This window comes from Oryza glaberrima, chromosome 3 (genome assembly GCF_000147395.1).
Source record: "Oryza glaberrima chromosome 3, OglaRS2, whole genome shotgun sequence".
NCBI lineage: Eukaryota > Viridiplantae > Streptophyta > Magnoliopsida > Poales > Poaceae > Oryza > Oryza glaberrima.
The window spans coordinates 29,326,915-29,350,316 of NC_068328.1; the positions used below are offsets into that span (position 1 = coordinate 29,326,915).

The following is a 23,402-nucleotide window of genomic DNA, read 5'->3' on the forward strand; positions in this document are numbered from 1 at the left end:
ATGATAAGAGGTGTGTGATTCCAACTCCAAGGTACCATACCGTTCCCAACACACTCACATTTTCTTCTTAATTTTTTTTAGAGACGTCTCTTTCTCCAAATCTCATTTTCTAAAACTGAATCTAACACCAATTATAAGCTCTAGATAAGTTATATGAAGCTATCGGCATATCACACAGTGTCACTATGCTACGTACCTGCCGTTCAATGTGTAGGGAGGAGAACGATCGAACCCACCAAATGTTGGTGTTAGTTGCTCTTGTTGCTATTGTCAACTACCGGTTACATCTATCAGTTCATCTCTTGCACAAACACAACGCTTGTCCTGGTTGATCTATAGGACAAAATGGTGGTTTCGGCTTAGCTATTCCAGTAGTACTTTCTTCTCGGAAAGATAATGTCTTTTGAATCTTCTGGGTAGGAATCATAATCCTCCTTAGAAATGTTGTTGAATCTAGTAGCATTTGGAGCAACTTTACAATGCAAAGATACCGGCACCCTACATTAAAGGTAAAAAAAAAAAAATCCCCCAGACAAATAAATCTTACCAGCTACAGTACCACTTACTACTGCTACAGCTATACAGTAAGATCTCTCCTTACCATCAATTTTGCCGGTGGTTAGAGCAGTAAAATGACTCGGTTAAAAAAAAAATGGAGCAGTAGCAGTAAAAATCTTCAAACTAGTTTCCCTTTTTACCCCTGGGTGTTGTACTACTAGTACTTGGGGCTTGTGGCTAGCCTTTGCCCCCAAAAGGAAAACCATCCCGGTTTCCCGAACGCGAGCCGCCCGCGACGACGACGCATCCGCCATTCCAACGCGACGCGACGCGACGCGAGAGCACGCGCGCGCTCGCGCGGCGCGCCACCACAACCCGCACAGCGAGAGAGGGGGGGATGCGGTCGCTTGCTCCGGTAGCTGCGGCTGCGGCGGATGAGCGGGGGAGCAGGAGGGGGCAGTGGTAGGAGGTGGGGATGGACCTGGGTGGCGGGGTGGGGGTGGTGATGGCGGCGGTGGACGGGGGTGGCGGCGGGGAGCTCGGCGGGGGAGGGTTGCTCGGATCTAGGCTGATGAAGCACGGGAGGGGCAATGCGGGGGACCAGGAGCACGGGTGGAGGCCGCCGGCGAAGCAGGCGAGGGGCGGGGACGCGTCCTCCGCCGCGGCCGCCGTGGCGGCCGCGGCGGCGGTGTCCGAGGCGGTCAAGGTGGCGGCGCCGTTCCTGCTCGGGGCGTCATGTAGCCCCGGCCATGGCGGGGAGCAGATGCTCAGCTTCTCGTCCTCCGCCTCGTCGTGCTCCTCCGGCGGCGGTGGCGCCGCCGTGGCCGCTGCGGCGGCGGCTGGCGGGGCGATGCCGCTGTACTATGGCACGCCTGCTTCTTGCTCAGGTGAGGATGGTGCAAAAATCTTTTCGTTTCCTTTATTTTTTTTCTTCTTTCTGTTCTGCTCGTCTGATTCGATTTGGTGATTGAAAAGCTTTCTGCTCCTTTTCAAGTATTATTGCTGTTTGATTCATCTCTCTTTGTTGTAGATTTATTTTCCATTTTTTATGCTACTTCTCTGCCTTTTTATTCGTTGCTATGCATCATGCTTGATCCTTGCTCACACTGGGATGGGATGGAGCTGATTTAGTTTTAGTTTTTGTTTTTTTCCCACTTGGTTCTTTTACTATTGTGGTTTAGATTCGGATTTGCATCTTGTATTTTTTTTTTGTTTCATATTTCTCATTTTTTTTGTCTCCTTTTGACTAGATCACTGACTGCGAATAGCTCACTTCCTCTGAAATAGACCAGTTTATTATCTTTAGCATAGATGAGTGTGAGTATAGACTAGTTCTTGATTTTTTCTTGATACTGGAGTATAAGTTTCCTGTTCTTTTCAGTGACATCCACAAACGCTTTCTTGTCCTCATCGGTGCGGATCGGGCGTATTCTCTTTCGTCATACCTTTTGCCGAAACTAAAGGAGAAAGCACATATATGGATGAGAAAAGTCGTGATCTTTAGCATTATATCACTACTATTTCTACTACGTTTTTCTCACTAGGGAAGAAAGAAAGGTTAAAGTAGGAAAAATAAAAACATGCAAGAAAGGTTTCAAGTAAACAATGCGGCAAACGCGAATCAAGCTTTGCTGCAACGGATCGAACATGTGGTTGGTTGGTGACTTTTTATGCACACGCCACCTACAAATCCGTGCTGCTTCTGATCCTTGCAGCCACTTTGCTTCAGATTTTTGTGTCTTTTGCTTGCCCCTATCTATGTTATATCTTGCACAAGGATCGTGTTTAGGAAACACATGCATCTGGATGGTGGTCGTCGTCTCGTCTTCTATAAAGTACATGTGTGTTTTGGCTGTGCCTTGTTGGCTTGCACTGCCTAGCTTGTTGCTCATCTCCTTGGTGTATCTGGCTGCAGGATTGAGCTCAGTGAGCTTGAGCAGCAGCATGCAGGGTGCAATGGCCAGGGTGAGGGGTCCCTTCACGCCGTCTCAGTGGATCGAGCTGGAGCACCAGGCGCTGATATACAAGTACTTGGCTGCGAATAGCCCTGTACCACACAGCCTCCTCATCCCCATCAGGAGGAGCCTCACATCGCCCTACTCACCTGCCTACTTTGGCTCAAGCACATGTAAGCCAAGAAATGGGAAAGGAAGCAGATCAACCGAATGCTTTCTTGGCTTTAGTTCCTTTCATCATGGACTGATATTTATGATAAAAGCTGTTCCATTCCCTGATCTTGGTTGCATTGCCCTTGGTTGGGTTTTTGCTTTGCAGTGGGATGGGGATCTTTCCAGCTGGGCTACTCCGGCAGCGCGGATCCGGAGCCCGGCCGGTGCCGCCGGACGGACGGCAAGAAATGGCGGTGCTCGAGGGATGCGGTCGCCGACCAGAAGTACTGTGAGCGACACATGAACCGGGGACGCCACCGTTCAAGAAAGCATGTGGAAGGCCAGTCTGGCCATGCCGCGAAAGCAATGCCCGCGGCGGTGGCAGCTGCCGCTGCCTCTGCTACCCAGCCTAGTGCTCCGGCCGCCCACAGTGGCGGAGCTGTTGCTGGCCTCGCTGTCAACCATCAGCACCAGCGAATGAAGAACTACGCTGCCAACACTGCCAATCCTTGCTCTCTGCAATATAGCAGGTAGAATGTTGGCAGCACTTTCAAGCTCCAAATATTGCTTTTAGTCAATCATGTAGCCAATGCTTAAGCTCAAGACGTCAAGTTTCGCTTTTGCCATTTTGCATGGATATTCCATTTCCGTACATATTTGCCTGCCGGCATCCACCAAATAATATAGATAGAAGGTAATTTAGTTACCTAGTTTATTTAGCTACCATGATTGGAGATGAGCCCCAAAGATAAGCTATTAATCATTTACCAGCAATTAAACAAGTCCATTATTTACATTGCTCATCTATGTACTCTGGTAGCCCTAAAGGTACTTGTTTTGTGAGTAGAGTGGCCGTTGAAGAACTGCCATACTAAAGGAACAACTGCTATATGCTGTATTAACTACTTCACTAATGAATCACTTGTTGATCAAACTTCTACAGGGATCTGGCAAACAAGCATAATGAGAGTGAACAAGTGCAAGACTCAGACAGTCTCTCGATGCTGACTTCCATTAGCACGAGAAATACGGGCAGCCTGTTTCCGTTCTCAAAACAACATAATCCTTTTGAAGTGTCCAACTCAAGGCCAGATTTTGGCCTAGTATCACCTGATTCACTGATGAGTTCTCCTCATAGCTCCTTGGAGAACGTCAATTTGCTCACTTCGCAGAGTCTGAATGAACAACAGAGTGCAGTTTCCCTTCAACACTTTGTGGACTGGCCAAGGACACCTGCACAAGGAGCTCTCGCATGGCCTGATGCTGAAGACATGCAAGCTCAGAGAAGCCAGCTCTCAATATCTGCTCCAATGGCGTCTTCTGACCTGTCATCAGCCTCAACATCTCCCATCCATGAGAAGCTGATGTTGTCACCACTTAAACTGAGCCGTGAATATAGTCCTATTGGTCTCGGTTTTGCAGCAAATAGAGATGAGGTTAACCAGGGAGAAGCAAACTGGATGCCTATGTTCCGTGATTCTTTGATGGGCGGACCATTGGGAGAGGTTTTAACCAAGAATAACAACATGGAAGCAAGGAATTGCCTATCGGAGTCTCTGAATCTTTTAAATGATGGCTGGGATTCAAGCTCAGGGTTTGATTCATCCCCAGTTGGTGTTCTGCAGAAGACCACCTTTGGATCAGTATCCAGTAGCACCGGAAGCAGTCCTAGACTGGAGAATCATAGTGTTTATGATGGCAACAGTAACCTGCGGGATGATCTCGGTTCAGTTGTTGTAAATCATCCGAGCATCCGCCTGGTGTGAGCTTCTTGATCAACAAAAAATGCAACAAGATGACAGGCATGAGGAAACGATTCAATCAGTCTTCACCTTGTTACATATCGTTATGACATCTTCAAGTGTGAGCATTTACCTCGGTACTTTGTCATTCAGACTAATCTTGTGTTTTTGGTATTTCTGCTCTGTTATTTTTCCTTTGCTTTGTAACCTTCACCTTGGATCTTGACGTGATATGACGTGTGGTATGGATGGATTTGGTACTCCATTGTGGCATATCATCTTAAAATATCCCATGCTGTGACGTCATAATCGCGGATGAATGTAATCCGATCCTTGTCTTGCTTTCTGGTAGTATTCAATGGATTGTTTGTGAGCTGATATAAGTATTCCTCTTGACTTCTTGATGCTTGTTGGTAATTTTAGTTGGTCCATGCGGCATTCGTGTAGTGTTTCACTGGTATTTCGTGTACGGACTGTTCTGTTTGTCTCCCAATTATTGGACCATATATTCGGTGTATACTAGTTTTGCATAGTACTTCTACCTTGTTTGCAGTCACTAAACTAGACAAATGAGAACTATAGTTAGGTCAGTTTGGACGAGGCAATTGGGTTTTTTTTTTTTTTTTTTTTGGGGGGGGGGGGGGGGGTCCTTGCGATTAAATCTGTGCAAAATTCTGACCAAATAGTTTAGCATTGCTTTTTGGAGCCTGAGGGCGGTCTTTCTTTTCCCACTATTATTGACAGACAGTGGACTAGTGGTCTAATCCAGTTCTGATTGTACTCCCAACCAACAGCCTCACCAGAATACAATGATACAAATTTGGGGCATTTGCAAATTTGCCACCGGTTTTTTCAATATTGCAAGGATGCCACTCGAATGACAGTTCTAGTGGCATTTTTGCAATTTTCTAGTGGCAGTCTTGCAATAACGATTCAAAGTAGTGGTAAATTTGCAATTGCCCCTACAAATTTCAGGACCATTCACCACCAGCCTTTTCTTCCTCTTTTAACAGCTGCCAAGCCCTGCAAAAAGAGACCAGCCTCCCTCTAGCTTGTGTAACTACCCAATGTTCATCACTGCATGCATGCATCCATGGCCAGCCTCTACTCCACCACAGGCAGCAAGCAAGCACTGTGTGGTTTTCTCCCTTTTGATGATTTGCACTACAGTAGCCTACAGTAGAATGATTCATCATCAGCAGCAATAGCAGCTAGCTAGGCTTGCAGTTGCACAGGTGTGCAAGATGAGAGCCCTGATGCCATTTGCCACCTGCTTTTTATGCACCCAAAAGACTCAAAAGCGATCCATGCATTGCATACCACACACATGGATGGACAGATGATAGTAGTGTTCTTCCTCCAGGAATGGGCTGACCTGGGTGACTCCTTGATTGCTCACCTGCTAGACATGTCAATATTTTTATTTTTTTTCATTTTCTTGTGCTTATTTTACTTTGTTTCTCATGCCTATTCTGATTATTTGAAGGAGAATGTTCACTGCTGGATGCAAATTACTGGTTTTGTTTGGAGGCACAGAAAGGGAAAATTTTTGACACAGAGGGGTTTCCCCGTTTTTCCTGCCTGCCCGTCACGTGTGCTCGCTAGCTTGTGTTTGGACAAAAGTCGCGCGCGTGCAATACATTACTGAAAAGCAATGCACTCGTGTGTACTAGCAGTACAGGTAAAAAATGCTTCCGTGTTTATACTATCCGAATGTTTTCGTACTTGCCCCAGCATTAGTGTGAGCTTAGCCGCACTATCAGGTACAGGTTCACACCACTGCCTTGTGTCTTCCAGAAAACGCAGTACTAGTACTACGCATGAGTCACAGTGCGGCTGCATTTCACGGACGTTCTTGTGTTCACGAGACCGACTGCAAACGCCATTCAGAAAACGACCTGAACCGACGCCGAAATCGCCGAGCCGATCACGCAACGCAACGCATGCCAAAGCAGTAGTCGATCGAGCCGAGTCGATCGCTCGCGTCGTGTGTGGCGTTGCAGAGTACGTGTGCGCGCTGCACCACGTAGCGATCTCACGGGCGGAGCAGTGGGCATCGGAGTGAAGAGGCGCGAAAGGAACAGCAACGACACGTCCACGCCTCCTTGCTCACATGCCAAGGTAAAGATTACGTGCCAAGGTCGGCCACGGTCGCACGAGAGCTGAGTACTTGATCGTCGCGTATAAAAAACCTCGACGGCGTTAGTAAAAAACTTAACTCGTCGATCGATCGATCGGAGTGAGCCGGTGAAACGGGAGAAGAACACGAGATGAGCCGGAGGAACGGCGTGGCGACGAGCCGCCGGACCAGGCGGGCCGCCGAGCAGGAGGTGCAGCCGCCGCCGCTGTTTGCCGCGAACCCGATCTTCCTGTGCGAGGACGACGGCTCGGCGGGGCGGCTGATCAAACCGGGCGGCGGCGTACGCGGCTACGGGCCGGGCTCGCTGCACGCGCTCGTGCGAGGCCGCGGCCGCGACGTGGCGGCGGACGACGACGACGACGACGGTGGCAACAAGCTGCTGCCGTTGCCGCTGCCACCGTGCAGGGCCCACCGCGAGGGGCGTGGTGGGACCCGGGTCCCCACGGCGTGGCACGTTGGGCCCACGATCGTGGTGGGCCCGCATGGCGCGGTGGTGAGGATCCGTGCGCCGCCGCCGCCTCAGCAGCATGACCCGTTCCTGGCCGCCTACGTGGCGTGCACCAAGGGCCGCGCCGGCGCCGGCAACAACAAGAAGAAGAAGAAAGCCAAGGCGGCCGCGCGCGGCGGGTGCGGCATGTGGAACGGGTGGGCGTCGGGCGCGAGGTACGCACGGGTGATGTCGTGCAGGTACGGCGGCGCCGTAACCGTGCTGCAGGGCGCCACTCCTCTTCCCGCCGTCGCCGGCTATGCCGAGTCGCCGGCGCACCCCACGCTGGACCTGTCCCGCCTGCCGGCGGTGCTGCCGGGGAGGAGACGGGTGCACAACTGAGGACAGATCGTGTACTCGTACGTGGCCGGTGCATGTGTACATTGATACTACTGCCATGACGTCGTGTGCAAAGAATTAAGAAAGTAGTAGTCCATATTTGCCCAAATATTGTCAGTCCAAAAATATAATGGGCCGTATCAGCCCTAAAAGTAAAATTTTAGCCCAAACAGTAGTATGGGCCGGGTCACAATTGTCAAAGCTTTACAACGCAATAAAATCTGGATGTCAATGTCATATCATATAATGTCATATCATATGAAGACCGAGTCAAATTAGCCACGTACGTGCCATGACAGCTAAAATCACCGTCCAAACATATTGCACCGTTTTAGACAGTTGAGGGACCTGTTGTATCTGATTTTTTGGTTCAAGGAGGAGAATGTTAAGTTAAGGGATCTCAGATGAACTTATTCATAAAATCTCGTTTATGATTCGTTGGGCCACGGATTGCGTAGGGCGCAAAGTGCACCGCCGCCGCTACATCCGAGGGTGCTTCGTGCCTTCGTCTGCTCGCTTCATCTGCTGGGCGGTGGCTCGGCTGCTCCGGCTCCGGCTCCGGGGAGAATCCGGCGTGAGCGATTGGGGAGTGGGCCTGCCTCGACGGCGTTGAAGCGGGACCGCCGGGATGTCGCCAGCCGCCACCTTCTCGGCGCTGCTCCGCGGGCTGCCGCCGCCGCGGGGCCGGCGCCTCCTCGTCGCCGCCGCCGCGCGAGCGCACAGCACGGCCGGCGGGAGCCGCGCGCGCGGTGGCCTGCCCCGTTTCCATTCCCCGACGCTCCCTTCGTCCAAGGCAAGCGCGCGCTTCATTCATTGTCCCCTGCTCGGCTGCTCGACACGTCCATCTGGGTCGGCGTGGTCATTTCGTCGAGCACCTCGTGCTCAAAAGGTTCAGCATGTCGTAAGCTTTCTTGGTAGTTGGTAGACTATGACCACTAGAGAAATGTTCGTCCCCGTTGTCGTGGGAAGACATTGTCTGTCGTGTAGACTGTAGAGTGTAGAGCGCTGTTCCTTCACTTACCGCATAGGCATTTTGCCGATCAGGTGGTGTGCGTGGGTTTTCTGCGTGATGTTCCATTCCTTAATATCAGCTGTATGCCTGTATCTAATATAGGTATTTCCTTTCAGGGTGAAGAGGTTCGAATCCAAGGAGACGAATTCTGGCACATGACAAGAGTCTTACGCCTTGGCATAAATGACAGGTCTGTCTTATTGCTCTGCATGAGTGTAAATTTGCTGCGGTGAATTCCAGCTTCAATTCATCAATGCTAGATTATTTAGTAGAAATTCTATCCACCGCTGATCCTAAGAGTCCGAAGTTTGGAAATAATTTGATTGCTGCATATGTTCATATGATAAGCCATATGTGTAAAATTTTCAGCTTTTACTTCGAGGCACCAAATTTATTTATTTATTATGAGTCTGATTACTATTTGTGTACATATTGAAACTTTATATGAAAACTTGGAAGGGTTGAACTATTTGATGGCGCGGGTGGTTTGGTTGAAGGATCTATACAAAAAGTTGACAAAGGCGGTTCAGATGTGAAGTTGCTTGAGGATGCTAGACTCATCGCTCCTGATGGCATTCAATGGCATGTTTATGCTGCATTTGGTGAGTCCCATAAATTGTGCGCACTTACTGTGAAGACAGGGTAGTTTTCTTCTCCATAGCTTACCATTTTATAATTCCATTCCCCAGGGACATTGAAAGGTGGACGTGCAGATTGGCTTGTAGAGAAATGTACTGTATGTTATGTACAATTTTGGGTGTCTTGTCTCTTCACAATCTACTTCTAAACATTATTTTACTCTTTCTCTGTTTAGGAGCTTGGAGCTTGTAGTGTTACACCTCTTCTTACAGAGCGATGCCATACAGTAGCAGAAAATAGAGTTGACAGATTGCAAAGGCTTGTGTTAGCTGCAGTTAAACAATGTATGTGTCTCTGTTGGCACCAAGATTTCAGAGCAAAATGAACTGAAATAAATTGACAGCATTACTCTTGTTTCTTTAGGCCAGAGAATACATGGAATGTTGCTGAATCCCCCAATTCAGATAGCTGACCTTCAGCCTGTTGTAAGTGTTCACATATGCTTTATTATCTTTGCACATAACATTGTAACTTTGTTACCTAGTTCATGCATTGGATAGTAAGAGTTTTGTATGGATCCAGTAACTTGCTTTTTTATAAAGTGGGCAAGCATGATATTGACCTTTGTTGAGCAAATGTTCTAGGTCAAAGCGCAATAATCTTTAGTACTGCATTGTGGAGTGAATGGTCATGATGCATTGTGCAGTGAAAATTTTGTTAAGAATAAAACATAGGAATAAAATTTTAATGTATGTACTAGAATGTAGAACTACCAGAGTCATTATTGCATCTTCTTTTACACCACGATGTGTGATTGACAAAGTCATATTATTGTGTTATCTATCATCAGATATCACAGTCAAAGCTTGCTTTCGTAGCTTCAGCAGAATCACCTCCTCTTTTAAGCACTTTGCCGAAGTCCTGCAATGAAGAAAGTGGGCTTTTGATTGTTGGACCAGAAGGAGGTAAGTCTAACTATAGATTAGATTCATGTCTAATTATTAAAATAATAAGATCATTGGTTAGGGTAAACATGTGATTTTCAGTATTCTTGTTTCTTGCTTGTATCAAATGTGCACTTCACGATTTTGATGTGATATTAGTTGTCTGTGCTTTATGAAGTGAATGCTTTATGTAGGGCCAAAAGAAAAACACACACAATAATGTCAAAGATATGTTCTTGCAGTAGCATAATGAACAGTAGTAAATTTATACTGGTATTTATTAATGCAGTTCAGTAGTGGGATTACATCGTGTTTCCTTAAGCATGCTAGATTTTAAAACACAAAATATAATTTTGAGGATTGAACTATGCGAATGATTAATGGCTTTTGAATTTGGCCTGAAAAATCTGGGGTCCAAAATAAACCAATGTCAGTAGTATTATTTCACTGGAACTAATATGCTTTGTTTTCTCAACCTCCATTTCATCAGATTTCACGGAAGAGGAGGTAAACGTTTTGAAAGCATCAGGCGCTGTTCCTGTAGGTCTTGGTCCATGCAGACTACGAGTTGAGACAGCCACAATTTCACTGCTATCTGCGCTCATGCTGTGGTCAGATGCTCATCGCCAGGAAACACTGAAATGCAGGTAGTCAATGTAGAGCTGTCACCCATGTGCTACTTTATACTCGCATTATGTCCAAACCTTTTGAGGTGATATCCTCTTAAGCAAGACCTTTTAAGGTGATTTTCTTTTTGCCTTTGAAATGTTTTTCAAAACCTAGTTGGGCTTATCAAGGAGCAAAATCAAAGAGAATCGTTCCACTGGATCTAAGTGAGCATCTCTGTAACAGCATGACAATTATGGACTGGTCAGTGGTACTAACAAAATCAGGCAAAACGTTATGGAAAATAAACAAAGTCGTCAATTTGTTGATATTATAGGTCATAGTTGCATCCCGTTGGTTAGTCGTATGTTGTCTCGCTCGCATGAATGTGACCTCGCAGCATATTTGGTTAGTACACCAGCAGAAGCCACCCTTTTCGAAGACGATCATAGAATAAAAATGATGATGAATTATGGCCTTGATCTCGCAGCGTATTGGTCGAATGTGGCTGAGACAGCTAGAAAGTTTTGTCATGTTGTGATGGCACACTGAGACACACGACCATCAGTCCAGATAAGTTGCATATGCTACATATTCCGTTCGCGGAGACGCGAAGCTGTTCAAACAGATTCGCAAGTATTTTTTAAGCTAGGAACTCGTTTTTTTGCATAATTTGCCCGTGGTTTTATCACTTTGTCATGTGCCATGTGGATGTGGAACAGTGGAAGTGCTTTTGAATTTTGCTGCATATAAACAAAGAGGTAATCATACGCAAAAATACACCTTCGCGCTCATACTGTTTCGGTAGCATACTAGCATGTGTTATGCTTTTTCATGGTCATTCGATCTTTCGAATTTGTAGGTGAGTCGTTTTTAAACTTGTATTTTGTGTAGTGATATATAATAGGGTATAATGTTATTTTTTTTCTTCGTAATTACTTAAATGACATAGAAAAACAACAAATTTGCTACATATTTATCCATAATTTTTTTCCTAAAAATTTGACAGATGTAATTACAGTACAATCGTAATGTAATTTAAATGTAATTACACTATAATTTGCATGTAACTTTAATGTAATTTTGAACCGTTATATTTGTTTCAAGATTTGTGCAAATGAGGAAGGGAAAAAGTCACAGCACGCACACATGTGAGAGGATTCGTTCCCACAACCTCCATTTCACCGAAATACTACATCCGTCCTAAAATATAAGCATTTTTTTTACCCTGACACGATCTGTAAGATGCTACTTTAACCAACAATATCTATAAAAGTAAGATGTTTTAAATAAATATAGTTACATATTATGATAGTTTGTTTAATAATAAATCTAGTAGCATTGATTTTACATGATTGGTCTTTTTTATTTTCTTGCTATTAATAGTCAAAGTTAAAAATGTTTGACTTGTCACATGCTAAAAATGTTTATATTTTGGGACAGATGGAGTAACTTGTTACGTGGAGATTTTTGAACGTTACATACAAGTTACTCCATCTGTCCCAAAATATAAGTATTTTTAGCATATTGACAAGTCAAACATTTTCAACTTTGACTATTAATAGCAAAAAAAAATATTAATCATGTCAAATTGATATTACTAGATTTATCATTAAACAAACTATCATAATATTGTAGTTATATAGATATTGTTGGTCAAAGTAGCATCTCGGAAACCGTGTCAGAGTCCACAAATGTTTATATTCTAGGATGGAGGAAGTATATTGTAGTTATATGCAAGTTATAGTGCAGTTACATCACGATTATACTATAATTATATTGCCAAATTTTTTTAAAAAAATTTATCTATAAATGTATAGATGATCTAAAAACAAAATAATTTCCCTCGCGGACAAAATGACTTGCCCATAAATACTGGGAAGAGAAGAAACCCGCACGCTGCATCTTCACACACAGACACATCCACGTTCCCCACGCACGCGCGCGCAAACAGTCGCGTTTCGGCGTGCTGACGTCGCCGTGCGCCGCTGCAGCCACCGCCCACCGCACGGCGCACACGCCACGGTTGCGCGGATGTCTCTGGCCGCCGCCACCAAACGTCCCGTGCACCACCCACGCGCGGCGCCGCCCCCATCCCTCGCTTGCCCACGCACGCACGCACGCACGCACGGGCGTCACGCCCACCGCACCGGCGCGCACGTCTCACCGCTTTCTCGTTGCGACCGCAGCCGTACGTTGCCCGTTGGGCCTTTGTCCCCCGCGGCGCCACGTTTACCGCGTCAGTCAACTCGCGCACAAACTTGCAGGTTAACCGCCTCCGCGCCGCGTTGCGGCCATCGCACGTACGTACGCGCGTACAGAGAGATCCGCGTCATGTGCATGCAGGCCCAGCGGCGGCTGACGGCTGACGATGCGGTGCGGGTGTGGGGATTGCACTCGCGGCCGACCGTGCAGCTGCACCTGCACGCATAGCGGCAGCCGGCATGGATAGGTTGCGGCTAATCGTAGGTGCTCAACGAATCTCTCGAAGCAAAAGCGGCACGACGATTGGGCAGCGCTCTCCTGCGCCGTCTTACCGAAGCAAAAGAAATTCATCGGTACGCACAATCAACTTAAGAGCATCCGCAATGATAAAATAAGTTGCTATCTATAAAACATGTGCATCTCAGTAATAGACTAGATTAATAGTAAACCACTTCAATGATATGTCTACATGGGTATCTATAGCTCTCTAATCCATTGCCTCGTTTTTCTCTATAGACTATCTCCAGATTAGTAGATAGCTTTGCTCTCTTTCTTCATTTAATCTCTTTCAAGTAAAAAATATACCGATATGGATCTTTTATAGAGAGCCTATAGATAACCATTGCCGGTGCCCTAGTCATCATCATCCTCGTCGTCCGTGTTCGAACTTCGAAATCAATAAGAAAATCCGCCCGTACGTATGGCCGTGTAATCAAGGTTCAGGAACGACGGACAGGCTGCGTCCGTACCCTATCATGCCCATACAAATTGTTGCATAATAAGGGGCGGCTTCAATTGATGGGCTTAACAATCTATTGAGGCAGATGAAAGCTATACCACGGATTTGGTATGGTTTCACGACTTCATCTGTACGCACCGCGTCCGTCAGACTCTTTTGTTGTACTGTACAGCGGACGATTGGGGATTTGCTTGACCGCTACAAGTGGAGCCATAGACATTTCCAGCCGTCAAGCAGAGTCGTCTACTTTAGTCATGCTGACAAGCAAACATTGCAATGTTGCCGATGTGTAATTTTTACACGTGAGATGGGTCGCTCTGACGTGTTGGTAGAACCAAAAACATTTTGAAGATTTTAGTTTTTCTTTTTTCCGACGCATGGACCACTGCACATATAACACCACACTCACACATCCGAGAATATACCCTAACATCCTAACACGCGCTTAAAGAGACAAAACTCTAATCTTAATAATTGTGGACATTGGGATTTAAACCTTGTTAGATTTTTTTGTAGAAATACGGTACAAACGTAGACGTTCATAACGCGCGTATGCTCACCCCTATGAACGCATACATGCACACCCTACCCCTATGAGCATCTTTAGAAGACTGAGCCGATATACCTTCAGATTGACGAAGTCATCACGGGCGCCTCGCTGTCGACGGGTACATCGCCTACCCATGAAAGAATAGTTAGTCGAGCACTCGTGTCAAATCTAGAATTTGAACCCGGATAAGCTATTTCCACGACAAAGAACATAACCATTTGAGCTACTTTCACTTCGCTAAACCCTGTTAGATGGAGTCATGCACCGACGACAATACTGCCACACTCACACTACCGATGCTTCCTCAAATTTAGTTATTATGGTATTTTTATTGGGGTTTTAAGCAATTATATAGTAACGATTTAAAACAATGGTAAATCTGTAATTGGCCTTTTTATAAAATACTCCATCTATAAAAAAATATTAGACTTATTTTATATTTTGTTTTTTAAAATAATTTGGTTATATTTGTAATCTCTATATACCCAAGATTTAAATAAAGAGATAAATTAAACATTTAAACGGAATCATTTTAATACTTATTTGTGCATGCACCCATATAATTCTTGTATAATGAACTAAATTTCCTTTATCTTAGTAATAAAATGTAGGGAGTACACATCTGTAATCACAAGAATTACGAAATGCTCATAAAAAATCAACAAAATACCGCTACTATCTTGGGCGCCACGAGGAACCACCACCACCGAATAGCCCAAGAAAAATTAGTACTACCAGTACGGTGATGATGAACCGGACAAAGGGGCGCGCTAGCAACCAGGCCGCCCCCGCCACGTGCCGTCCTGCCCGTCCGACGTGGCGCCGCGGCCGTTCGCGCGCTCAAATCCTCAAACGCCGCCGATCCGCCGAGTTGCAGAGAGAGAGAGAAAGAGACACCCCCAAACCGATCACGCGATGGCCGCTTAAGCTGAATCGCACAGCGCAAGAGAACCAGGCGCCCCGCATCGCCCGCACGTGGCCCTCCTCTCCTCCCTCCCACCTCGTCTCCTCAAGAAATCGCAACCCAATCCAAGGTAATCTCATCAATAATCTCCTCGCTACACTCTCTCTCTGCGCTTGTCACAACGTCAAGAACAGCAGCGAGAAGGGGCATATGATTTTCAGTTGGTTTCTGCTGCAAGCGGCTGGGAAAATCTCGCCATGTGATCTCTTCTCCCCGGCGATCCGCTGCTTGCGCGTGCATGTGAACCATGGGCTGCTTTCACCGTGTTGTGTTCATCTCCTTCGTTTACTTCTCTTCTCCTCTGTTCTTGGTATTGAATCGGATTGGATCTGCTCTCTGTTCTTATCGCTGTGCGTGTGTGTGTGTCAATCCCCCAGCAGATTTCGCGTCCAGGACGTGACGACGACGGACGCCACTGGTGACGTTGGGAGCTCGGTGGGATGAAGTACGTGTCCGGGCCGTACTTCGAGCCGGATTTCGATCCGCTGCTCTACCGCTTCGGTACGCCTGGGTACGCACGCGTTCGCTTCGTCCGTGGTGAATTCTCTCTCTCGATTTCCTTTTCAGGTTTTGATGATTGTGACGAGCGGCTGTGCATGGTCTCGCGTGCAGGGTCGTCGTTGACAATGAGACGCGCGAGGACTGCACGCTCGTCAAGGTTCGTCTATTCATCAGCAGAGTGGGGGGTGGAGATCGATTGCGTTCGTTTTATGGTTGATTTGATGGGTTTTGTTTCATAGGTTGATAGCGTCAACCGCGATGGCGTGCTGCTGGAAATGGTGCAGCTGCTCACCGATCTCGACCTCGTCATCTCCAAGTCGTACATCTCCTCCGATGGCGGCTGGCTCATGGACGGCAAGAACACTACTTCCTTTGGATCGTGTTGATGTCGTGGGAATTTATTGTGAAAAAAGGGATTGAATTGTGGTGTGTCTGTGCAATGCAGTGTTCCATGTGACGGACCAGATGGGGCGGAAGCTGACGGACCCGTCGCTGCCGGAGTTCATCCAGCGGGCGCTCGTCCCGTGCCAGCGCCCCGGTGGCAACGGGCCGTCGCCCAGGTTCACGACGTGCCTCGGCAACGTGGTCGGGCCGGGCGGGCCCGACGTGTCGGACTGCGCGGCGCTGGAGTTCACGGTGCACGACCGCCCGGGCCTCCTGTCGTCGATCACCCAGGTGCTCGCCGACAACGGCTGCCACGTCGCGTCCGGGCAGGCGTGGACGCACAGCGGGCGCGCCGCGGGCGTGCTCTACGTCACGACGGCCGGCGGCGGCGCCGCGGCCGAGGCGGCGGCGCCGGCGCCGAGCCGGTGGGAGCACATCGAGGGGCTGGTGGACGCCGTGATGGGGGCGCGGGAGAAGCTGACCGGGGAGCGACACTGGGTGAGCATGTCGGCGCCGGTGGAGGGGCGCGTCCACACGGAGCGGCGGCTGCACCAGCTGATGCACGACGACCGCGACTACGAGTCCGGCCCCGCCGCGACGCCCGTCGACGAGGAGCATTTCAGCATGGGCGACAAGGCCGCCACCACGGCGCGGCTGGCCCGCCGCGTGGAGACGCGCGTGTCCATCGAGAGCTGGGAGGAGCGCGGCTACGCCGTCGTCAAGATGACCAGCAGGGACCGCCCCAAGCTGCTGTTCGACACCGTGTGCGCGCTCACCGACATGCACTACGTCGTCTTCCACGCCACCGTCGGGTCCCAGGGCCCCCTTGCCATCCAGGTACATCGGTTGTATGCTGCATCGTCATCAACAGCAACGCCGAGCTGACGCTGACCTTGCCGTCCTCGCCGTCGACGGCGCCATGAATGGACGCAGGAGTACTACATCCGGCACAAGGATGGGCGCACGGTCGACAGCAACGCCGAGCGGCAGAAGGTCTCCCGGTGCCTCGTCGCCGCCGTGGAGCGGAGGGCCTCCCATGTCAGGCTCATCATCGCCATTCTCCATTTTTCTTCTGTTGGATACTCCTACGCGCGACGCCACGGTCGGTCACTGACAATGTTTCCGCAGGGCGCGAAGGTGGAGGTGCGCGCCGCCGACCGGTCGGGGTTGCTGTCGGACTTCACGAGGATGCTGCGGGAGCACGGGCTGTCGCTGCTGAGGGTGGAGCTGAAGCGGCGGAAGGACGAGGCCGTCGGGACATTCTACCTCGTCACCGACGCCGGCGGCGAGGTGCGCGCCGAGACGCTGCACGCGGTGCGGGCAAGGGTCGGCAAGGTGGGGATCTCGTTCGAAGTGGCCAAGGACGCGCCTGGCTGGCCGCCGGTGAGGAAGACCAGAGTGCCGGCACCGCCCGCCGAAGCGGCTCCGGCGGTGGCAACGCCGGCGGCACCGCCGGCGGCGGAGGGCCAGGAGAGGCCGAGGCCCTCCCTCGGGAGCCTCCTCTGGTCACACCTTGTGAAGCTCTCCAATAACTTTGGCTACATCAAGTCTTAGTGTTAGCCAGGTCAATTCATCACCCTTTGGCTGTTGCTAAGCATGGCCTTCAATTGGTACCTCCATTGCAGTGATATCTTGCATTGCATGTTGAGGAATATAGTGTCAGGAAGCAGTAAAAAATTTGTATATACACAAGTACAGTATGTTGTCATTGCAAATACAATTCTCCAGACTGGTATGCTCTCCTGTGTATAGTGTAGATGTGCAAGTGCAATCCTTTAAAAACCAACCAACGAATAGAACTTTTATTGTCGTGAACTTGAAACATCACCAATGCTTATGTACACGGATTAAAAGAATAAGATTACAAACCGTAATGCTGGTGACCACAGTGCTTCCATCAGGGCAGCTTGAGCCAAAACAAAGCAGCTTCTACTTTCACTGCTTCCAACCGGGCAGCTTGAAACCAAACAAAGCAGCTCTACTTCACTATACAGCTTTCATTCTATTGACAAAACGATTTCAACTTCGCTTGTACAGTAGAAAAGGCAAGTTTCCAACATACAGGCTGAAATTGGCCATGACCTAGAATCATTTCCCATCATCATCCTCCAAGTCACTAAAAGACACATCTTCCTCATCACCTATGGGAATGGTTGTGTGCCCGGCGAGCTCGGCCTCCTCGTCGAACCAATCATCTATGTCATCATCAAAGCTTTCTTGCAAAACATTTGGGGTCTTGCTACCATCCTTGGTAAGCTGCTCTTTGATGACAGATTTGTCGACTACTGCAACTTCAGTTACTTGGATAGGATGCTTTTCGGTCTCAAAATCTGTTATAGGGATGACGGAAGCGGTCTGTTGTAGCATAGATGGGAATACCTCTGGAATATCTTTGGAGGTATCCTCTTCTGAATGCATGCCGAAATCATCTTTACGATGAAATAGTTGCTCCGTTTCAAACTTTGACTGGTGCTGCAAACATTGCATAAGCATCGCTCTAGCTTCAACAATCTGCAAGAACAAGAACAGCATTAAACTTAGCTTACCTGATAGAGCATGTATTGTGTTGCACCAATTCTGAAACATACTATTTTAATTCCTGATATGCATTATAGAATATGTGTTGTATGCAACCAATATCAACCAAATAGAAACAGACAGAGATCAGTTGGTTGGAATGCATAGTCCTAAACAACCCTCAAGATAGCTCATCATAACCAGCCAAATTCACATTATCTACTGGAGATAGCTTGCCTTCCTTTATGCAGATATAGCCAGTGATTGCTTTGGGGGATGAGGACATACTTGTCACGCATTTATCACAATACATATATCAACGAGAAGGCTTGCTGTGTTGTTTATGCAGCAGGAATGCAGGATCCACATGTTGCCACATGCTTCTATTCAAGCAGTTTTGATAATTGAGCATAACTATTGCCATTTATTTAGCCCAATGTAAGGAAGGTCTCTCAAAAATCCTTAGCCAAGATGATTAACTGAGTATACTAGGTAGAATATGCCACTTGGTTGGATAATCAAATTCCCTACGAGTGCTTTAATTAATTCCAATTATTTGTCCATATAATTTTTCAAAACAGACTCTTAAATCTCAATGTATGGTCAAATATGCTACCTTTTGAACAGAAGTACTCCCTCCTTCCATTTATATATGACATTGGTTAGTTAAAAAATGAACTAACCAATGTCATATTTATGTGGAAGGAGAGAGTAGCTAGCAGCTGGGTTAGCTTCAGTGTTAATTGGATGAAAGGCTAGCTTTGCTCAGTTTGTTTGTCACTGAACACTAAATAACACAAGTATAATTTGTACAGTGCGCTGGCATGAAGTATGAAACTTTTCTCCAATAGCCATCCTAGGAAGGCTGAATTACCAACGCATAAGAAGAATACGATTGAATATGCACATGGATTTTGGAGGACAGCTATCCACATATACTATCAACAAATATACAACCTAACCTGGATTATGTAAGCTAAGCTGCCTAACGGGTCATGGGCATATCTACTGGTATGTTTTTGTGTCCATGTAAAATTACATAACTTGCTCGATTGATCAGCATATACTGATGTTTGTCATGTGCAGTCCACTAGGGCCTATATAGTAGTGGTCGACACCTATAGGGCCAGCAGCAGTCCATGCATGAAGTGTTCACACGTGGTTAATGTTCAGCGTTCAAGTGTGGATACTGTTCACATGGTTTAGATTAAATTGATTTTTCTTAATTTTAGAGATAAACTTTTCAAGGGTGAAGTCATCCTATCTATATAAGGATGGGGTGCTATCTCTATTCCTTACGCAAGAAACAAACAAGAGTCTTAACCATTATTTAGTCTCTCCCTCCCTGCCCTTGTGGTGCAGCCTCCATGGTGCCATCATGCCAAATTGGGTCCGGGGACAACCTCAAATAGGACTAAGGGCCCTTATCGCATCCATGCTCATTACAATGTTAACATAAAGATGGGATCTTCCCTTACTACAATCATAGCACACAAACAAGTAGTGACAATTCAAGGCTGAATTGATTCGGGTTAGGCAAAATTTTCCATGTTTACTATTAGTGGTGTTCAAGTAGCCACTAATACTTTGTACTGACAGTGAGCAAAAACAAATAGAACAAATACAAAGGGTTTCATGCAAACACTGTTGAGTAAAAACAGTCATCTCATACTTTCTACTGAATTGAATTGGTTTTGGGAACAGTTGATATTACATATAAAAATAAATCAATATCAATAATGCAGATCAATTTACCTGTGGTGTTGACAGAAGCTCAGCATCATGCTTGTTCAGTCTAGGATGTAGGAGAACAAAATAAATTTTCCAAAAACACTCTTCGCTCATATGTATTGGGCATAGTTCAATCCGCAAAGCAGCTAATCTAGGAGCAAGCTGTTCAATAGCCAAGGCATGCTCTTGCTGAGCATTCGACATGTCAAAATCTGAAGAACAAAAAGATTATGAATGTTAATAAACAACTTTCAATCTGGGCAGAGAAAATAAGGTACGATTGATATACTAAATGCATCAGAGTATCAGACTACATGGCTTTCTATCAAAATTAAGACAATGAGTTCCTTAGCAAAAACAAAACACAAACGCATGCAATGTCATCAGCATACTACTACAAAGAGTGGCACTCAACATTGAAGAAGACATTTGACAAATATTAAATCATGCATTTAAAGGGTTTTATGAATTTTGTTCATAACCTGTGTGCTCACCATGTTGGCAGAACACATTTTCCCATGCTATTATCCTATTAATTACGGAATGGTCACTCTAGGATTCTGTTCAGTAGAGTAATGTTCAATGCCCTATGAGGCTATGATATGCAGCAAGCTGACCCCAGAGATCAATCTGGAGTTCTGGACCACAAAAATTTGGCGAAGACTTCTTGGTATCAAATACTGGTACTAAGAATGCAGTCTCACTGTAAAATACCACACAAAACTTTATGACCCTGGGATCCTAAATATGGGAGCTATACTCGGTGAAATATTAGAAGCAACAGGTTAAGTTGTCAAACATAGATGCAAATACATGGATGACATCAGCACACATAAGGTACTACCTCCAACAAAATATATAGCAACTTTTGGCTATGTATCTAGACATACTCTTGTCCAAATGCACAACCAGAAGTTGTTATATTTTGGGATGCAGGTTGTAATTGCTTAGTGGAAAAATAATATGTATGATTATGTCCAATGCTTAGAAAATTCATTATCTTGTTTAAGATAGTCAGGTATCATGCAACTAATTACCCCAAATCTCGTCTTGTTTCCACTGTTATCCACGGCATAAGAGTCATACCAGAGCAATTTATGGCACTACCAATGCAAAATAGAAACAAATAAATGTCTAGCTGTCTACTATAACTGCAGTATCTATTAGTGCCTATACCTAATACAATCTTAAGAACAATACAGAAGGAGCATAACACACCTAAACCGTAGCTTTTCATGGTCAAACAAATACATATGTCTAACTGCAGAGCAATTCGATTTGTTCAAATACGAAAACAATAACTTGTAGTGAAGGGAGAACAAATTACATGAGAATGGCCCATCAGAGTCATCATCATCAGGGAGCAGTGGGAAGTCAAGCCAGGTCTCGGGGTGCCTAGCGATGTTTGTGGCGAATGCAAGCACCTCCTCGGTGATTCCTATAACATCCCACTCCTCTTCGACCTCCTCCTCCTCCTCCTCATGTCTTACAGTCTCCAACTCCAACTCGTGGTCATCCAGCTCTTTATGCATTACCTCGCCGCCATCCGCCTCATGTTTTAGCCTCTCCTCCCACTCATCATGCCTCCCCTCATCGTCGTCAACCTCATGCCTCGCTTCATCGCCGTCCACCCTATGCCGTACACTCTCTTCCCAACCATGCCTCACCTCGTAATCATCTGCCTCATGTCTTACCCTGTCCGTCGCCACCTCCTCCGCTCGAAACCTCAACTCTTCCCTCTGCTCTTCCACCCCGTAGCCCCTCACCGCATCCACCAATTCCTCTTCTTCCTCGTCTTCATCAGCGAAGAAATTGGAGGCAATCCTAGAGAATCCGGACATGGCCTTGTGATTCGAGATCCGCGAGATCCCGCTCTTGAACCTCCCGCCGATCTCGGCAAAATCGCTGCGGATCCCGGCGATCTCAGGCGGCGTCTGCGCGGTTCCACCTCCGTATCTGGCCTCCGCCGATGGCGGGGAGGGCGAGGGCGAGGTCTCCCCGGGCGGGGGCGCGAGGAAATTCGCGACCCCCCAGAACTGCCGGGTTAGGGTTTTGGACAGCTCGGTGAGGTCCTCCTTGACGCCCTCCGCCGCGGCCGAATGCGGAGGGTGGGGATGCACGGATTGCGGCGGATGCGGATTGCGCGCGGAGGGAGACGGGGCGGCGGCGGCGGCGTAGGAGTCGGGGTCGTCGTCGGCGCCTGGGTCATCTTCGGGGATGTTGAGGGAGGTGGCGAGGGAGCGGGCGAGCCATGACATCTCCGGCGATCGCCGGCGGCGGCGGGGAGGGGAGGGGGAAGGGGTGGGGAGTGGGTCGCGTCGCGTGGGGTTGGGTTGGTTCAATCGATGGGTTTGCTTATTTTTTCCGGGCTCGCGTTTGAAACGCACGGGTTGGGGGTGGGGTGACGCCACAAGAGACAGAAAGAGACGGGTGGCTTGCCTAGCTGCGACTGGGCCCGGCCCTCGTGGCGCACTAGTCCTAGGCTCACACGGCTGTCCAGTACGGCACAACAGGCAGTTCCTAAATCTGGGTCGTCCGTTTCAAATCGACGGGCTGTGGAAGTGGATGGCTGGGCCGTGGTTGGCTAGAGTGGATCGGCCCACTCATTTTGAGGCCCATGAGGTGAAAGATGAATGAAACGATCTACTTCTATAATCTCGTGAAATTTATTTATTATAGAATAAAAAAACTATTATGTACAATCTTTTGATAATTGTCAGTATATCGATGTTTTAGCTGTAGGGTGTGTTTAGTTCCTGAAAAAAGTTAGAAATTGGAAGTTTGAAGAAAGTTGAAAGGTTGGAAAAAAAGTTAGAAGTTTATGTGTGTAGGAAAATTTTTTTGATGTGATGGAAAGTTGGGAATCGAGGGGAAACTAAACACGGCCGTAGTTTGTCAAAATAGCATCTAGTGCGACAATGACAACTGCCCCCTAATCTAAATGTCAACATCTCATTCAAACAATGTACTCAATCCATTAGTACTCTATAAAATCAAATTATAATGACATGAGGGAGTAGAATTTTGGCAAAACTATAGCTATCTCTATGTTTTTAAATATATGCCGTCATTGATTCTTAATATGACGATTGAACATTTATCTCATTAAAAATAGTATGTAAATATCGTTTATTTTTTAGACTTATTTTATCATCAAATATATTTAAATATAACTTGTATTTTAAATATTTGCACAAAATTTTAAAATAAGGAGCAAAATACTAGTATATTACGTTTAAAAGTCAACAATATCATATATTTAAAAAAGAGTGGGTAATGGGCAGTCCAATGACATCGCCACAAATTTCACTTCTTTTATCCCATAGAGAACCTCAAGATTCCTACCGAATTATGCA

At 46.9% G+C, this 23,402-nt stretch overlaps 5 protein-coding genes across 10 annotated transcripts; 4 read left to right on the forward strand and 1 right to left on the reverse strand.

Moving 5' to 3' along the window:
* Positions 1–973: 973 nt before the first annotated feature.
* On the forward strand, positions 974–4,731 carry LOC127769002 (growth-regulating factor 6). The gene is made up of 4 exons (XM_052294680.1): positions 974–1,385; positions 2,414–2,626; positions 2,773–3,136; positions 3,550–4,731. Exons 1-4 carry the CDS (start codon positions 974–976, stop codon positions 4,370–4,372), a joined length of 1,812 nt encoding a protein of 603 aa, XP_052150640.1. The 3' UTR covers positions 4,373–4,731.
* A 1,855-nt stretch (positions 4,732–6,586) lies between these two features.
* Positions 6,587–7,703, forward strand: LOC127768295 (uncharacterized). The gene has a single exon (XM_052293844.1). It carries the CDS (start codon positions 6,619–6,621, stop codon positions 7,315–7,317), a length of 699 nt encoding a protein of 232 aa, XP_052149804.1. The 5' UTR covers positions 6,587–6,618; the 3' UTR covers positions 7,318–7,703.
* A 136-nt stretch (positions 7,704–7,839) lies between these two features.
* On the forward strand, positions 7,840–10,595 carry LOC127767784 (uncharacterized). Of its 2 annotated transcripts, none has more exons than XM_052293227.1 (8): positions 7,840–8,107; positions 8,443–8,516; positions 8,786–8,928; positions 9,016–9,062; positions 9,141–9,249; positions 9,329–9,390; positions 9,756–9,870; positions 10,340–10,595. In XM_052293227.1, exons 1-8 carry the CDS (start codon positions 7,943–7,945, stop codon positions 10,498–10,500), a joined length of 876 nt encoding a protein of 291 aa, XP_052149187.1. In that variant the 5' UTR covers positions 7,840–7,942; the 3' UTR covers positions 10,501–10,595. The 2 variants fall into 2 exon arrangements, with proteins under 2 accessions (XP_052149187.1, XP_052149188.1); XM_052293228.1 differs by lacking the exon at positions 7,840–8,107 and adding an exon at positions 8,125–8,203.
* A 4,006-nt stretch (positions 10,596–14,601) lies between these two features.
* Positions 14,602–17,450, forward strand: LOC127767600 (ACT domain-containing protein ACR3-like). 5 transcript variants are annotated; one of them, XM_052292982.1, is made up of 7 exons: positions 14,602–14,983; positions 15,291–15,424; positions 15,526–15,571; positions 15,654–15,768; positions 15,860–16,635; positions 16,732–16,836; positions 16,927–17,450. In XM_052292982.1, exons 2-7 carry the CDS (start codon positions 15,354–15,356, stop codon positions 17,350–17,352), a joined length of 1,539 nt encoding a protein of 512 aa, XP_052148942.1. In that variant the 5' UTR covers positions 14,602–14,983; positions 15,291–15,353; the 3' UTR covers positions 17,353–17,450. The 5 variants fall into 5 exon arrangements, with proteins under 5 accessions (XP_052148942.1, XP_052148945.1, XP_052148941.1 ...); XM_052292985.1 differs by having other exon boundaries at positions 15,291–15,358; positions 15,481–15,571; XM_052292981.1 differs by having other exon boundaries at positions 15,294–15,424.
* A 122-nt stretch (positions 17,451–17,572) lies between these two features.
* LOC127767599 (uncharacterized) lies at positions 17,573–22,404 on the reverse strand. The gene is made up of 3 exons (XM_052292980.1): positions 21,374–22,404; positions 20,071–20,258; positions 17,573–18,309 (listed from the first exon to the last, which is right to left on the reverse strand). Exons 1-3 carry the CDS (start codon positions 22,302–22,304, stop codon positions 17,887–17,889), a joined length of 1,542 nt encoding a protein of 513 aa, XP_052148940.1. The 5' UTR covers positions 22,305–22,404; the 3' UTR covers positions 17,573–17,886.
* Between the last annotated feature and the right edge of the window lie 998 nt (positions 22,405–23,402).